Below are 16,413 nucleotides of genomic sequence, written 5' to 3' on the forward strand. Positions count from 1 at the left end.
GCTAGGCATCTATAATTAGGTTCTCATTGTATCTTTTGGCTGAAGTTTATGTTTAATGCGATCATTTCTGATGTTGACTTCTATCGCTGCCAATGACCCCTCTCGTCACCCCCCACACAAAAATTGACACATTTTTACAAATTTTCTCTGAATTATGCTCATATATTGAGATATGTTCGTAATAAAGCTTTTAATAAGACAAAAAGTTTATTTTTATTTTGTGAAACAATAAAAATACAAAAGATGAAATAAAGTTCAACCCGGAGAAGAGATGAAGACAAATGAGTGGCAGTATGAAAAACAGATTATTTGCCTCGTTTATTTCCAAAGATGTCCCCGACGCGATCGAGAATTGAACCAATGCTTAGCGGATCATCTGGATTTGAGCAACGGACTCCGAGTAGTTGATCCTGCAAGATTGGCAGTTTTGAGACAGGTTTTTTTCCGCAGCTTTGAAAGGGATTTAGACTGGGAGCGGGTTTTTGGAATAAATGGGAAAAGTGTTTTGGAAGAGAGAAATATCGCACCCAGAGGATTTTGTTAGTTTTCTTTCAATAGAAAAGAAGCTGGTGCTAATCAGATTACTACACTTGATTGAATTGCAAAAACCCAGACAGTTTTGGAAAAGAGGAGAAATAGCTTTGGATTTATAATGGATTCTCCAAATTGTTTAAAACTAATGATGAATTCTTAGAAGATTGCGTTATTTGAAGTCATCTGTGGTTTTTTGAAATGTTTTTCTAAAAACTCGCTACTGGTGGCGTGATTTCCATCAATTTCAGATTTCTAAACCTAAGTGTTATCAGATCCGGTTCCCACAAAAACCAATTTTATTGGATTTTTCTTCCTTCAAGAATGACGTGCCCCCTTCCCCAATATTGCATTTATTGAATCAGAATCTGCTTCCGTTTGAACTGATGAAAAAGTCCAGTCAGCCCACATCCTTCCATCTAGTTCTATTGTTTCTCCCGCTCTGATTCATCAACTATTCATAAATCTTTTTTCTCAAAGGAAACCTTTTTTCTTTCTCCTTTCTGCTCTTATTGTTGGTAAGAATCAATCATATCCCCGCGGCTCTTTCTATTGAAATGCATCGAAACGCGTTGAATGATTGATGATTGCGAATTGAGGGATTGTACGACAGGAGGTGGTTCTTGATTGTTTGGTTCTTACAGGGGAATTGAGAAAAGAGGGATTTTAGAAAGAAAACTAGATATTTTAATTGTAAAGTCATAACAAAATACAACAGGTTTTCGAACTAAAGGCAGTTCTTTGAACTCACCTTAACCTGTTTATAACCACATCTACATTGACAAGTACCAAAACGACATTCAGCGGAAGGGATGCACTGATTATTGGAATAACATCTGCTTCCAAGTTGTACCTGAGAACAATTAGCATGGGAAAAAAAACTATTATGATTTTACCTTCGCCAAACATCTATCGTTGCTGGCAACCTCTTCAAGCGTGCAGTCTTTTGTGCACGTGGGGAACCTCTCGTCATTGTTCTGAAAAAATGACATGAAATATATGAAAATTAGTTTAGGAGTAAAAAACAAACCTCATGGTATCCAAGTTTGCATTGGCAGCTTCCCAATGAACATGACATAGTGATTCCACCTTCACACTGAAAATTGAATAATGTTCGTTCTCCTCATTATGGCTAGTTGTTTTTCAGATAAAATTTTTATTACAATGTCTAGTGATTACCTGCTGATCGATTTGACAAGGATCTCCACGATGAGCAATAGAAAGACATTGTCCATTGACGTAGAGAGGTGTTGGATCACGACATGGTCTTGGACAGCACAGTGATGACTTCCATCTGAAACTATATAGATGAGTTACTGAAAACCCGCAAGCAATTTCATACCCTGGCTCACTGACTGTGAAACAGAAATGTGTAAGAGGCCGACACTTTGAATCTGGTGACGCTCCGGCATCACAAGATTGACTCAAATCTGGCTCTCCATATGGACAACGCAACCGACAACAATGGCCCACATATGGACTTCCATAAGTGACACATCGATAGCCTAATGGACAGCTATCCGTGTTGGCGGCGTTCTCAAGCATATCAATATCGTTGATGAAGAGCCGACGACATGTTTGACGAGGGTGCATCCCGTCGGGACAAACTGAAATGGAGATGAAATTTGGATAATCCAAGGTTGACTGTTAGGGTGTACCTGCATAGCAGAATCCACGGACGGTGTCTCTTGTAGTTCCAGGAGCACATTGACATGTTCCAGCAATACACGAATTGAATGGGTCAACGCATCTGAAATGAAATTTGTTGACGTTATCAAGACAAAGATTCTTGTGATTTCGTTTTTGTGATTTTGCCAAAATGCACTTACTGGCTGTCTTTTTCACATGGTTGCATGTAATGAGCGACACGTGTACATTCTACTCCATACAATTGTTGTCCTGCTGGGCAAGCTGAAAATCCACTCATCTTTTCTCCGAAACGTTCAAAAACACCACTTACGAACAACACACTTTCCGTCGACAATACTTCCACCCCAGCACTCGCATTTACCATCTCTGCACAATAAGGGAGGCTTACAATCGCGTTGACAGGAATCGCCGATTTTAGCGGGTGCTGAAAGCAAAAGCTAATTTATACAATAAGAGACCGGTTTGATGAATCATTGGAACTGTAAGAGGTCTAGAAAAAATGAAGTAAAAAATAATGATGTCACTCACCTAATCGGCAGACAGTAGTTCGTTCGTCAATGTCATATTCTTCGAAGTTAGTGGGACAGGTGCATCGGGAGTTCCGACATACTGAGTTCATTCCATAACATTCTTCATCGAATAGACAATCGCTTCCAATGAGTTTTTCTGAAAAATGACAGGAAATATTTAGGATTTCAGATTTTAGTTTTTGTACGGTACTTTTTTGTACGGTACTTTTTTGTACGGAACAAAACTGACTACTAGTTTATTTATGTCAACTATTTTAAAGTCAGAACCGCTTATTTAGTTACAGTTGCTAGTTTTTGCTGCCTAATCGACATTTCATAGTATATCATTTTGTCGAAGAAGTTACAAATTATGAAATTTTTATTCTCTGATTAATACAACACAATGACTCTGTTTTCACTGAATCAGAAAATTTCAGATGGTTTGGTGGTTCGATGATCATTCACTCTATTCCTATCCAGGATCTTCAAGTGTACCCTTCTCAAACAAGTCCAACTCTTTTTTCAATTCATGAATGCGACTTACGTGCGCAGGGAACATCGAACGCTTCTGCTAATCGATCAATAATCAAAAACAAGAATAACAGTCGGATGAATGGGCTATGCATCACTATGGCGAGGAGAAATTGGGGCAGAGACGATTCGAAGAATCCGCCGCAGGGAGAAATGAGACTATGAAAGGAAAATTATCGGGGGTCACCGTCGTCGTCATCATAGCCACGTCCGCTGTATGAAGAAGAGAAGAAGTTGTACACATTTGACACACTAAATCTGATTTGGTAGTATCTGGAATGTTCCTTGACAATATTTGATCAAGGATGAAGATAACAAGTTTGAACACATTACATTTTATTTGTGATAATTTTGAACCAGTTTAAAAAATTTAAGAAAATGCATGCGGTATAACAGATACTCTTATGACAATGAAATAAGGCAAACAAGTTATTGGATAAATAGAAAACAGTGAAATTTAATATAAGTAAGAATGAATGCAGAAAACCAGTCACACATTATTATTATTAAAAGATCTCTACTGAGAAATATTAATACTGATTTGGGATAGAACAACAGTTTAGAGCTCGGCTGGGTCGTGTTTCTGGAGTTGCTCTCCGTAGTCGGTGGCCTGGGATCCAACAAAGGTGTCGTAGTGAGCAACGATCTCGTCAAGAGTCAGCTTTCCGTCTTTGTTGTCATCAGCGATTCCAACCAAGTGACGAGCCTCAGCCTCAGCGTGGTCAAATCCAACTGGCATGATCCAATCGCGCATCTCTTCCTGGAATAAATCGGTTTCATACTCAATTGTTAAGTTTCTGCTTATTTTCACATACCTGGTTGAGCTTTCCATCTCCGTCCTTGTCTCTGTGCTCCTTGAACATTTCACGCTCAGATTGAACCCAGTCTGGTTCCTTTCCGTTCAACTCTGGGTAGTCATCTGGTCTGTACATATCTCCAATGTACTCATCAAGATCGACAGTTCCGTCCTTGTTCTTGTCAATGTCGTCAACTGTCTCGGCAACAACGATGTCTCTCATGTGATCGCAATCCTCTGGATGCATGAAGCAACCGTATTCGGTTCTGTCGAGTGCTCCGTTCGAATCGTAGTCAGCAACAGCCCATCTCTTTTCATCACGAGCAATCATCTTGGCGTATTCTGGGGAAAGTTCTTGTCCAGCTCCGTCAGCAGATCCGTAGACCATCTCTCTGTAGTCCTCCCACTTGATCTTTCCGTCAACAATCTTCTCAGCCTTGTAGTTCTTCCAGGTGCGGTCCACATCGTTGTTAACATATCTCTTCTGCATGAAGTTAATGTGATCCTTGAGCTCGTTCTCCTCAATGAATCCATCGCTGTCAGCATCCATCTTTGGGACAAGCTTGCTGAAATATGGTTGATTTTTGTCAAGTTGCACGAAATGACAACTCTTACGCAAGTTTTTCCTTGGACTTCTCTGGTGTCAACTCGTCGAATTCGGCGGCGGTGTCTTTTCCGAGGAACTGTTCGTGGTCATACTTCTTGTCATGTTCCTTTCCCTAAAATTTATCCAGAATTAATCAAATGTCTATTGAAGGAAAGTATGAATGTTACCTTGAAATGCTCTCCGTCCTTGGTTGGATCGGAAGAGTGATGGGATGCAAGGGCAGAAACGGCGAGTAGGCCGACGATGAGAAGGACCTTCATTGTGTTAGATTACACTACCTGAAAGATGAATAAGGATTGCTTCTGGTTGTCAAAGATGATTAAAACGAAATAGACGGAAGGTAATTTGTCAAATTAGCGAACACGATAAAAGAAGAGGCTGTTAGCTCCTTAAAAGGATATACATAAATAGGTCAAGCAATCGGGGACACTTTTTATGCACCGTCCAGCGATAGTGTTGAGGTGTATATAACAGAAAAAGGGAAGATGGAAAGAAAGTAGACAACCCAAAAATACGGACGGACACCCGATTGGAAGGAGTGAGTTGGCCTGCTTGCGAACTGTCAACCTCACCCGCCAGTGTTGACAGTTCCTCGATAACTCTCAATATTTCTGCTCACACAAACACTTCCATACGCAGCTACTAATGGACTGAAATGCTTGAACTTGGTGGACTAGGCGGGGGACAATTGTTTATAAAGATTTTCCTGTTAGTACACGTGGACTAAGGAGGTGTCATCAATCTGGTGTTTTCTCTCGATTTTCTCATTCAAACGGCTATAAGAACAGGGAAGTGATGAAGGAAAAGAAGAAGAACATCTAGAGAACCCGTTACTTCTGTGTTGTTACCTATGCAGTCCGCAGTCTACAGGTTCAGCAAAAAGTGAGCGACGGGGGCCATCACACAAGAGATACTCTTGCGGAAGAGAGAGAAAAAGAGGAGATGGTCATCACAAAATAGGGGTCAGTGCCTGCCGGGGCTGCCGATTTCTTAGAGCAAAGAGTACTGTGTACTCGGAGACGCAGTCAGAGGTTAAGTTAAAACATTGGAGAGACACTGTAGAGTGGCGGAGGCAACAGACATTCGGTCGAGGCAAAGAAAAGAAGAAGAAGAATACTGCGGGAGAAGAACAACCCCGCCGATACACATTCGTCCACACACTCACCATAGAGCCACGTGTACAATTCAACTCTAACGAGGATGAGATGTGATGAGTGTGTGTGTGTAGTTCTCCTAGTAGTTTTCCGAAATATCCGTCTAATCTAAGATATCCAATGTTTCGAAAAGTGAGGAGGGAAAGATGAAATTGAAGGAAAGTAGTGATGGCAACTGTTACTTGAGAACAGTGAAACAATCTTACAGAACCAGTCAATCGGCAAATGCTGATTGACACCTTTTACCTTTATGTAGAAACGTTTGTTCTATTCCACCCATCTGCATTGTTTTTAGAAAATAATTCTGCCTGAACAGATGTGGAATAAACAATGAGAAGTTTCGTTTACATAGATCCTCCCCTAACCAATAAACAAATGAGAAAAGTAATGGAGACAGTGGCGTCTGTCTATTCACTCGGTCAGCTTCGACGCGCGTCTGGGGCGTTTAAATAGGTGAGCCGGACAACAGTTGTGGACCGTTCGAGAATCTTCTCTCGCTTCACAGCTGTCGTCTCCGCCTGGAACACGTCACCCCAACAGAGGTTTATTCGTCTTCTTCTTCTTCTCTCATCCTTCAAATTCTCATCCCTTTCTGTCCCTGGAGATGCGTGCTGGGCGGTGACCCCAAATCATCTTCGTTTTCCAACCTCAACCACAATACAACTTATCTGTTTAACCATATCTTGAATAGAAATAAATCGCCGCCGTACGCGCCTCTGATTATCACTCGGCACGTCGCATCTTTTCTTGCGTCGCCGGCCCAGTTACCTAGTTAGGAGGAACGAAAACAAAGAAAAGAAGAAGAGAAGATAAAAGTGGGAATAGAACAGATATAATTCAAATGGAACGATGAAACGATCGTCGGATTGTTTGATTACACAAAACAAAAACTGAGATGTTTTGCCAGTGGGAACATTTTATTCACAACTGTATATACGGATACTAGGGGACCACAATACACAACACAACATTTACGAACCTTGTCAATGAGATGATAAGAAAATATTTTACAATTAGGTAAGAGTTGGAAAGGGATAGAGAGTAAAGCTCACAGAAAAGCGGTTATGTTTGAACCAAACAAAAGTTGTCTCACATGACAATAACCGAGTTCGAATCGATAGAAGATCAGCTACTTGTAGTGAATTGGGAAGGATTGGAATTTTTGTCGGACAGCAAATGAAAGAGAAATGACAATTTGAGAAAGTCGGGGAAAGTAGAAAATATGTTTGAAATAATAGTACGAGCAAAAAAAGAAATGATAGATGTGGAAAAGTGTATATATAAAAGGGCGAGCAAGGAATACCGATCACCACCAACGGAAGAACGGGAGCTTAGTCTGCACTTTCTGCTCATATGTCTCTTGCCAAGATTTGGAGCCAATGCTCGATGCTCCCGCCTCGGAAGAAGTCGATGGGCCGGCAGTTGAAGTGGAAGGGCCGGGCTGTTCAGGCTCCACATTGCCAGATGCGCTGTGCACAGCAGAAGCGTCCGCTGCAAAATTGATGGTGAATGTTTGGTTTTCATCATAGTTTTTTGTCTAGAGACAGACACTTGCATACTATTCATCGCATCTGGTCCTTCATCTTATTCCAAAATTAAAAAAAACTTACAATCATAGTTGGGTGCCTCCTCGTACTCTGCGTTGCGAGAACGTCTCGACTTCTTCTTCTTTTGTTTCACTTCGACCATGAGCTGTGGAGGCATCTGAATGAGTTGATAGGGGCTTTTCTTCTTCATCAAAGCCTCTCGCAAGTTGAAGATTTGTCCACGCATCACCGACATTTGCTTCTCGAAGATTTTCTTGTCGAATCCTTTGTCGTTCTGGAATGAACACATATTGTATAGTTCTTAACAGATATTCCAGTTGAAAGGTAATTGTCTAAGAACCCCCTACTCCCTCTTTCCTTCTTTTACAAACCTTGAAAACACGTCGGAGATCCTCGCAGAGCTCACGGACCCATTTAGTATCGTCCAGCTTTGGCAGAAGCAAGTCGACGATGTCATCCGAGAATGGAATACGAGCCTGTGGGAGAAGCGCCCATCCGAATGGATCTGAAATAACGTGTTTTGAGTTTCCCTGCCTTCCTCATTTATTTTTCGTTCATTTTTCAGATAGTATTTCCAAACAGAGTGTAGTTTTTCTGTTGATGACTTCCACATTGTCAGTAAAGAAGTGATAGTAAATCATGTTCACACATTTCTGTAGACGGAAAACAAACAGGTCAACCAACAACTGATATCAAGTCACGGAAAAAACAAATGATTGCATAATCCGTTCTGATGTAAACCAAAAAAATTTCTGTAAATTTCCATAAGTTTTCACTACAATAGTTTAGAATTGTTGGAATGCCGTCAAAGTCCCAACCATGCCAATCATTCTTATCTTTCAGTCAGAAAATAGCATTTTACAATTTCTCCACTATTTCTTGATGTTGCCTTTGCCTAGACGATCATTGAAAAAGCGACAAAGGCAACCCATAAAAGTTGGCAGATGGATCGAATAATGATCAAAACATTCTGCCTCACAAATTCGTTCAGTCAAAAACACCGAGTATTTTGGAGTTCGACGGTCAACATTGTCTAGCAAAAAGTGTAAAAACACGAAAAAGTTCACAGTATACTTTTGAATGAATTTTGTAGTGAACAAGACAATAAGATATTGAAACAGCTGTTGCAGTCTAGATCAAAAAAGCATTTAAAATCTAATGAACATTCGAAATCCGAAGGAATGCAACATATATGTAAGATCAACAACTTGATCGGTTTTTGGTTTGATTAAAAAAGGAAACATGTTGTTTTGAACAGAACAAAGAGACAGACATGACCTATAAATTTTGTGCTCTGATCAAATTTTTAAAGAAAACAAAAACTGATAAATACAAAAATTTGGGAATGAGTAACATTGTGTCGCGAACTGTTAAAAAACTTGGATACTAACAAATCAGACAGAAATTGTTCCCAACTAGATATAAGATCGTTTTAGCAGTTTCAATGTAAACCTGACTTCTAGATTTTTTCTATTTATTTTTGAAATAATAGGATACGATTTTTAAGTGGATCACTTTTGGTTGTTTCTTTGATCTCTCATTCCAACCGCAATGACATTTGTGGTTGGTTGCCAATCATTTTTTAAATACCGAATGATTTTTTTTGACAAGTTCTCTTTGTCCCGCAGGTGTTCTCCCAAAAACTTTTTTCAAGTTCCCTGTCATTCGAAAGACAAAACAACAACTTACACGCTCTCCACTCGTCAGGATGTTTAAACGGGAATGCCAATCCGTTATCAATGGCTGCCACGTCAACAGTTGGAATCGAAACGTCGGCCCACTCGACCTCTGCTGGAGCTGGATCATCGATGTGAAGAGATCCAAGTGGTGCTGAAACGGAAAAATAATATATCGAGAGATGGGAAATGAGAGAAAAAGCTATTAATTAATTGAGAACTGCTGTTAGATGATAGCTTTGCCGCTGGGCATTTGGTTCCACTAGTATAAAAAAAAACAAGAACAATACGTGATCTGAACGGATGATACCATAAATTCATCTGATTTATGTTAAATTGGACTTAATAACAAGTTATAACATTTTCACGTTTCGGATTGGTAGTGTGTCAGATTTTTTCTCGTGCAGCGTTCCCAAGCCTATGGCACTTTTTGGGTGTATGCCAAAACCTAAATGATGTGTATGCATTTTCAAGATCATCTTATCATATATACATTATTTTCTAATGACTGTATTGAGAAAATTCTTGACATACTTGCCACCCGATTTTATTTATGTTGATGGAAGTTCCAACTACTCGTTTCTCTGTTAGGCAACAGTTTTACGACTTTTGGAGGTTGTGTTCGAATGAGACATACTTAACTATCCAGCTATCTGACCACCATGTCAGTTTACGCTTTTCTACGTTTTCTCTCGTTTTTGAATTCGAAATAACAATCCCATCACGCTTCCCGCTCTTTTCGATCAAAACATTGGTGAGGGCGTGGTTTCGGAGTTCGTTTCAAAAATAGTCAACTCTAACCAAAACATTGACCCAGATGTTGGAATTGGGGGCGTGTCAATAACAAGGAACATTTCACACACTCAGGGCGAAAACAACTGAAATATACCGTAGCAACAAGAGGGAGAAATGGGGAGGTGCTTAGAGTTGTGTAGCGGCAGACGACGAAAAACAACATCAGAGTGAACACAAAAAAGTAGAATCTGTGGAGAAACAGAACTGAGTTGTTTACTCTCTCAGTCTTTCTGTAGAGGTCGGGTTTTGCCGTCGACTGAAAATCCTCTCCGGTGTTCTCCTCTGTCAGAGTCAGTCGGTATTGCCAGCTTAGCACCGTTTCCCTTTTCCGTCTTTCATTCCTACCGAAGTTTATCATTTCAAGTTCTGATCTTCAGAATTCTACTCAACTCCTAAAGTGCTCAGCTGATCGCCTATTGGAAACATGAGCGATCCTCAAGCTGAGCAGGATGACCGCGATCGTGCCTACTCGTTCATGAGCAGCGACTCGGGAGTCGACACAACACCTCATGGACGCCGTATACATGAGAAACCGCTCAAGTCTGTATCTACATACGATAAGTACCCACCATCTGGAATCATTTCTGAGTCGACCAAATCGATGAGTTTCTCGTCGCCAGGTACCTAAAAATTGAGTAGTTGAGTAAAAGGATCCAAAGAGTTTAGTTATAATGAAACCATTTTTGAATGACCAATTATATCAGGTTTTTCAATATTTCTCATAATCTAGTTTCTATTTTCATGATGAATGGTTATAAAACAATATCTATTCTAATGACCAACTTATGATTCGAATTTCTACTTTGAACTGATCAATTTTTTTGTATCTACAGAACTATCCGTTTTAAATTGTGTGTTGCTTCTCTCTAACTTTGGTTTTGAAACTAAACTTAATCTATTTAATCTAACCAGTTACAAAACGATAACATTAGCCTTGTGTTCCTTTAACATTGCAACTTTTGAATCAACAACCCGTACTGCCCGTCACTAATCGTTTTTAGAACGTCACTTTCTATTTTCTTCTCATCTATCTCAGAACCTCTATAAAATATCAGAAACCTGTAAACATCACGGTATCATCAAAAGAAAACTGCTGTAAGTAATCGGCGTTGAATTTTCTTTTTTATTTCCAACCAATTAGTACAGCATATCTTACACTCCCATCTATCTAGAAATACTGTTTCTCATTGTGTTCTTTCTATTTTTCTTCATCATTTCACTGACTGTTCTAAAAGTGTTTGTGTTCTTCTTGCAAGGTAATTTTCTTTTTTTAGTGATCCTGTACCTGAGGCTTAGCATTAGCTGGATCGCATGGAATATCATTGTTATGAACCGGTGCGCGATCTATCACATCGGCAAGGATATACTTGATAAGCCAGTTGTCACTTCCACGATCTGAACATATTATTTTTGAATTTCGTCTCGGTAATTAGATACAAAAACTTACCGGTGTTACGGATGATATAGTCCAAGGCAACCAGTTTTTCGAACAAGAACTGGAACTCTCTTTGGGTGACCGGTGGTGGTGCAGTCTCCGGCTGATTGACCCAGGTTCTGAGCCAATGAGCAGCATCTTGATATCCTTTGACGAACAATTGGAAACTGCCAGTCTGCAAAAATGATGAGTTTAATTACTGGTGTGGGAATAATCTTGTTCTGTAGTGTCCGCCCTAATGGACCACGATTAGCTATTCCACTTGTCCAAGAAGGGTAGAGTGACCGAGTGTTTCCTCTTTCTTTCTCCTTCCATCATCAATGCACAATGAATTGGCATGTTCGAAACGAAGCCAGTATCCCAGAGTGAAAGTGTACGACTGCTTTTGGCTCAGTATCTCGTGAATTTATCTTTCGTGCATGACACTCGTTTTCGCGCAGATGGTGGTCAACCTCCCTCTCTCTAGGTTTCTAGAATCCATCCCGCCCCATCAAATCCCTTACTTGTCAATCGAAAGGATTAGTCTTTTTGCTGTTTCCATATGCTTTCATTTCCTATTCACTCAATTGAAATCCTAGTGCTCCTCTCTCTTCACACAATAATCTTCATTTCTTTTTCGATGCGTGTTTATCAAGTAATGAAACAAAAAAGAACTTGTTTACATTAGAAACTCGAGTATGTTTTCTCCTCTTACTTGTTGCCGACGTTGTTTTTATTATTTTCACTGAACGCCACAAAAGAACGCTCAAAAACAAGTTGTTGTCAAGGAAAAGAAGTGAGAGTCGACCTTCTCAAACTTTTTTTTCTAAAGAAAACAAAACTATTGAATCCCTACATTTATGTGAAAAAACCAAAGCTGAAATTCTATTTAAAAAAAGGTGTTGATATACCACATGATAATTTCTAGACGAAAACAAAGGTACTTCCAGGCACCGAGTATGGAATGCGAGTGTGTTTGAGCAAACAACAACTATTTTTCACTAGAAACTAATAAAATTTCGTTTGGTCTTCATTTTTAGCCCTTTCTATTACATCCCCTTATTCGGTAAGAGAATGTTCCTTGTTTATCTCAGTGACCAGTCGCGCAGCGGGTTGATGATCAAAAAGAAAAATCATCGGTTCATAAATCTTGTCAGTTTTCTTTTCTGCCTTAGAATCGTTATCTTTTGTTGTTCCTAAAGTGTTCAGTTTAGTGGTTTGGCATCTAAATGGCAATATCAAAAGTGTAATGTGTCTTTAACTCTTGAAAAAACCGAACGAAAGCAAACAAATTTGGAATTAGATTAGAATCGCGTGACTAATGCGGCAACAATTTTTCGAAAAATGAACAAAAACTAAACCGTTCAGTGACACCAGCCTGACAAGCGCAAAAAGGTTGATAAGGGGTGAGAGAGAATCAAATTCGAACCGAAAATTGTTTGTTTGTTTCGAAATTCTTTTCAAGTTCTCTATATTCTTTTTACCTTTTCCGGCAATCCAATACGATGGAAACGTCGTCCAATGTTTGGGTATCTCGACTGAATTCTTTCCTTTGTACGAGCCTTAGCTCTATCGATACGGTCATAGTAGAATGTTGGGGCAGCCAATTCGACAACTCCTGTAGGTGGTACGATTCCCAATTTGAGTTTCTCATCAACCAACGAAGCTCCGACCTCCGACAAGTATCCCTGAAAAATAGAATAGGTTTATACAGTGTGACATGGATAATATATTCACATACACACCTATACATTATAAACTTTCGGGAAACCAAGCTGTCACTCTAGCATGTTTCCATTATTTTCCCCCATTTTCTATCCACCGGTATAACCCGCCAAAAAGACACATCTCCGGCAGGAAAATGGACGACACATAATTATTTCAGTAGTACGCTAAGCACTCATGCGCCACACCACCTCACTACCTAGGCGCATCATCGGAGGTTGAATATTATTTCATCCATCGTCCTTCTTCAGCCCTTCACTCCCCTTCGAAATCGTTGTGTTGTTCTTTCAAAGTCCATTGACCCGCAAAACCGGTAACGGCAACATACATATACACATATATACATAGTGCCAAGAGGAATCATTACACTTCACAAATCATCAGTTTGTAATCCCAGAAGTTTTGTTTTTTTTCGTGTTTTTTCATCTTCTTCACATTTGTGTAAGCAACATTATCATACGACGTAGAATGGGATAAATGTGCATCGTTACAAAATTGTTTGGAATTTTCACATCTTGCGTTTTCTTACTTTTTCACGTTCAGCTAGCTTAATTTCTCATTCGCATTCTCTGACAATCGTATTTCATTCTTAATCAACAACATTTGGCTCTATTTGGCTCTTTTTTCTCCTCCCTTTTCCTCATCTAGGTTTCGTTTCCGCTCACCACTTCCACTTTTTTCCTCTCAACACTATTTTCAATTGGCCGCCATTTCAAAATGAGAGGAAGATCGTCGACTATGTTTTCTGAGAATCGAAAATGAGCGCGAAAAAGACACGATGAGCCAACTGCGGTCAGCGGCAAAGAAACCGGTCACAATAGTAGCACCAAGAGGGTAGCAATTATAAGGCATGGGGACTTTGCCTCAGAGCAATTCTATTAAAGTCAATGGACGAATCAGGGTGCTAACTACCTCGTCCTAGAAATGCGAATAGCAACAAATGCCACTTTCTTCTCGTTTTCTTCCAATAATTTCGTTCTTCAGTGTTTGGTGTCTTGGAATCTAGGGATATACGTTAAGATTTCTAAACAGGAAATCACTCCAGATGTTCTTTTCGTAGTTGTAATTTTTATAAACATTCAGAAGTTCCAAATTTACTATAGAAAGCGACTATCGTGAATTTTTTGGAAACAAATTTAATTTTCAAATTTCTACAGTAATCCTCTGACATTCTGACCTCTTGATTCCAAGACTCCAAAAACCACCACCATCATTCTGCAAAATCTTCGGATGATGGTGGTTTCGTGTGTGCGTCGTGGCTGTGTGCCTTGTCAAATTCTGGACAAGACGGCTTCTTTAGGACGACGTGCCCATCAAACTTTCGACTTGGTCGTCGTCCTTTTTTTGTCCACTATCCCTTTTTTTTGCAATTCTCACCCCGCCACGACAACAACAATTCCTTGAACCAACCAACAAACATGCTCTCCAGAAATCAATAGTGACAGGGTGCACACACGCCGACTGCGAACTCTTTTTATCATCTGCTTTCATACCAAAGAAAGGCAGAGGACAGAGAAGACTAAAAAACACACGTGAAGGATTGAAGCAGACGAGAAGAACGGCATTTCGTTAACAAGTAGAAACACTCATAGCACTCGACTTGCCCCCTGAGTCCTTCCGCTCTCAATTTCCTATTTCTGAGGAAAATTCAAAGCCACAAATCCGGTAAGGTTTTCCGAAAATTGATTCATGATCCCAACAAAATGACATATTCATATATCATCAGGGCTTGGCAGCAGCTTATTTTCCAAACAACATGCGCGAAGGTCGGTGCATTTTCTCTCTTTCATCTTCTCGTCTCATGTTCATAAATCAAAAAGACTCTGAAGAAAAGGGTTCTTCTATTCTCCCATTTCTTGGCGACACTTAAAACGTCCCCAGAGTCAAAAAAACTAATTTGTGTTGTTCCGAAAACTTTTCTTTCATCTTTTTCAAAATAAAAGTGGGTGGAGAGGAAACACCATGATAAGCGGTGATTTCGTTTTGTGGGGTTTTACACCACCTTATCAGAATTGCTTGTTGCGGAATCAAAGGGGGTTAGAATAACAGTTCGCCCACTATCTCTCCCATGTTTTTTGTTTCGAAAAAGTGAATAGTGTAGGGGATTATGTGTGTGACAGTTTGATTTATTTAGTATTGATATCAAAAGTTGTCTTTTTTCTTGAAAGTAATCAACACTGGGGAAAAAGTACTATTCTTCTCGTACTAGTCCTGCCATTTTTGACACATTTTCTACTAAAAACTAGTCACTTATTCTTCCTCCCTCTTACTAGCTCAAACAACTTTCATCTATTCTTGCGCAACATTTCAAAGAGCCAGCAGTCATCATTAGGCAGTTTCCAAGAATAAGAAAGAGAGTCCAATGCGGGAGCAAGAAGACCTCCTCAGGCTTAACGGAGCTCCTCGTTCTCGCTGGAGCACGACGTCCTCTTCTTCGTATTTCCATTGCTCGTTTGTTGTTGTCGACAACAACACTGGGGGCGCCCTCCCAGATCGATGGCTTACACCACCAAAGCGCGCGCCACTCCAAAGAAGGCGTGGCCGTTGGCGATGGCCCGATGTCGTCGGTCGTCCCCGCTTCTAGTCGTCTTTTTTTCTTCATCTCTCATCGGCTCACACTCTGTTTACTTGTTTACCTCTTGCCTAGTAAGGAGCGAAAAAAGAGCAGTAGCACGGCAAAAAAAAGAGCCCGAAGAGCCTATGGCAAGCCATCCGCGCGTGTGCGCGTTGCAAAGTCACAATTGTCCACCCTTCTTCCTTTTTTCGCTTCAAAATTGGTGACCAACTCCGAAACTGCTCTTTGTGTGTGTGTCATATTTGGTAAATAGCAGGAATCATAAAATTGGAGGTTGTCTTTATTTTCCAGTCCTAGAGGAAGAAAAACAAAAACAAAAATGAGCCACAATTGGTGCTGATTGTACATGTAATGTTATTCTATGCTGGAACAACGGTTTTTATTGACTCCGTTTATTTCTCACTAACATGGGACACAACACTCCAAAGCAACTCTATTCTCACTTATACGAAATTGCACATGACAAACTCTCCACCCTCTGCATACCTATGCTCTTTGAGAGCCCGATTGGTTGCCAAGCAACAAATAACGATTCCAGTCTCTCATTCTCTCTTCCGCCTCCATTCTCAGTTTCTCACTTCACTATTTTGAATATGTGTATATTTGTCAAAAATTGAGCAACAAATGAAACAGGCAAACAAATACGCATGTTTACTAGATTTCCGACCTATTGAATGCTCGCTCTTCACGACTTTCTTTTTTTGAAATTCGATATACTCACAACAGCGCATCTTTTCTTACTTCGGCTCTCACTGGCAACATGCCCTCTCACACAAATCTGAGATCGAAGAAGATTTGAAATCAACTGAGATTATCCTACTTTCTACATTCACTCCTCATTTGATCCGTTGACAGTGAGTTATTCATAGTTTAGTGTGTTAGAAATGACCAACCCAATTCAAG

The 16,413-nt window shown here is 40.0% G+C and overlaps 3 protein-coding genes across 3 annotated transcripts; all 3 read right to left on the reverse strand.

The window, feature by feature from the left end:
- Window positions 1–305: 305 nt before the first annotated feature.
- Window positions 306–3,316, reverse strand: GCK72_024339 (uncharacterized protein; the record flags this gene model as incomplete). Its single annotated transcript, XM_003117814.2, has 11 exons — window positions 306–410; window positions 1,283–1,384; window positions 1,428–1,508; window positions 1,562–1,627; window positions 1,711–1,825; window positions 1,874–2,138; window positions 2,190–2,281; window positions 2,361–2,442; window positions 2,492–2,605; window positions 2,710–2,847; window positions 3,235–3,316. The coding sequence occupies 11 exons, from the start codon at window positions 3,314–3,316 to the stop codon at window positions 306–308; spliced, it is 1,242 nt and encodes a 413-aa protein (XP_003117862.1).
- Window positions 3,317–3,780: 464 nt separating this feature from the next.
- Window positions 3,781–4,884, reverse strand: GCK72_024340 (uncharacterized protein; the record flags this gene model as incomplete). The annotated part of the gene is made up of 4 exons (XM_003118134.2): window positions 3,781–3,981; window positions 4,037–4,583; window positions 4,633–4,736; window positions 4,792–4,884. The coding sequence occupies 4 exons, from the start codon at window positions 4,882–4,884 to the stop codon at window positions 3,781–3,783; spliced, it is 945 nt and encodes a 314-aa protein (XP_003118182.1).
- Window positions 4,885–7,084: 2,200 nt separating this feature from the next.
- Window positions 7,085–12,963, reverse strand: GCK72_024341 (uncharacterized protein; the record flags this gene model as incomplete). Its single annotated transcript, XM_053735839.1, has 9 exons — window positions 7,085–7,269; window positions 7,389–7,599; window positions 7,697–7,830; window positions 9,015–9,155; window positions 10,366–10,420; window positions 11,082–11,191; window positions 11,244–11,406; window positions 12,695–12,898; window positions 12,952–12,963. 9 exons carry the CDS (start codon window positions 12,961–12,963, stop codon window positions 7,085–7,087), a joined length of 1,215 nt encoding a protein of 404 aa, XP_053579405.1.
- Between the last annotated feature and the right edge of the window lie 3,450 nt (window positions 12,964–16,413).

Source organism: Caenorhabditis remanei, chromosome X (assembly GCF_010183535.1).
Source record: "Caenorhabditis remanei strain PX506 chromosome X, whole genome shotgun sequence".
NCBI lineage: Eukaryota > Metazoa > Nematoda > Chromadorea > Rhabditida > Rhabditidae > Caenorhabditis > Caenorhabditis remanei.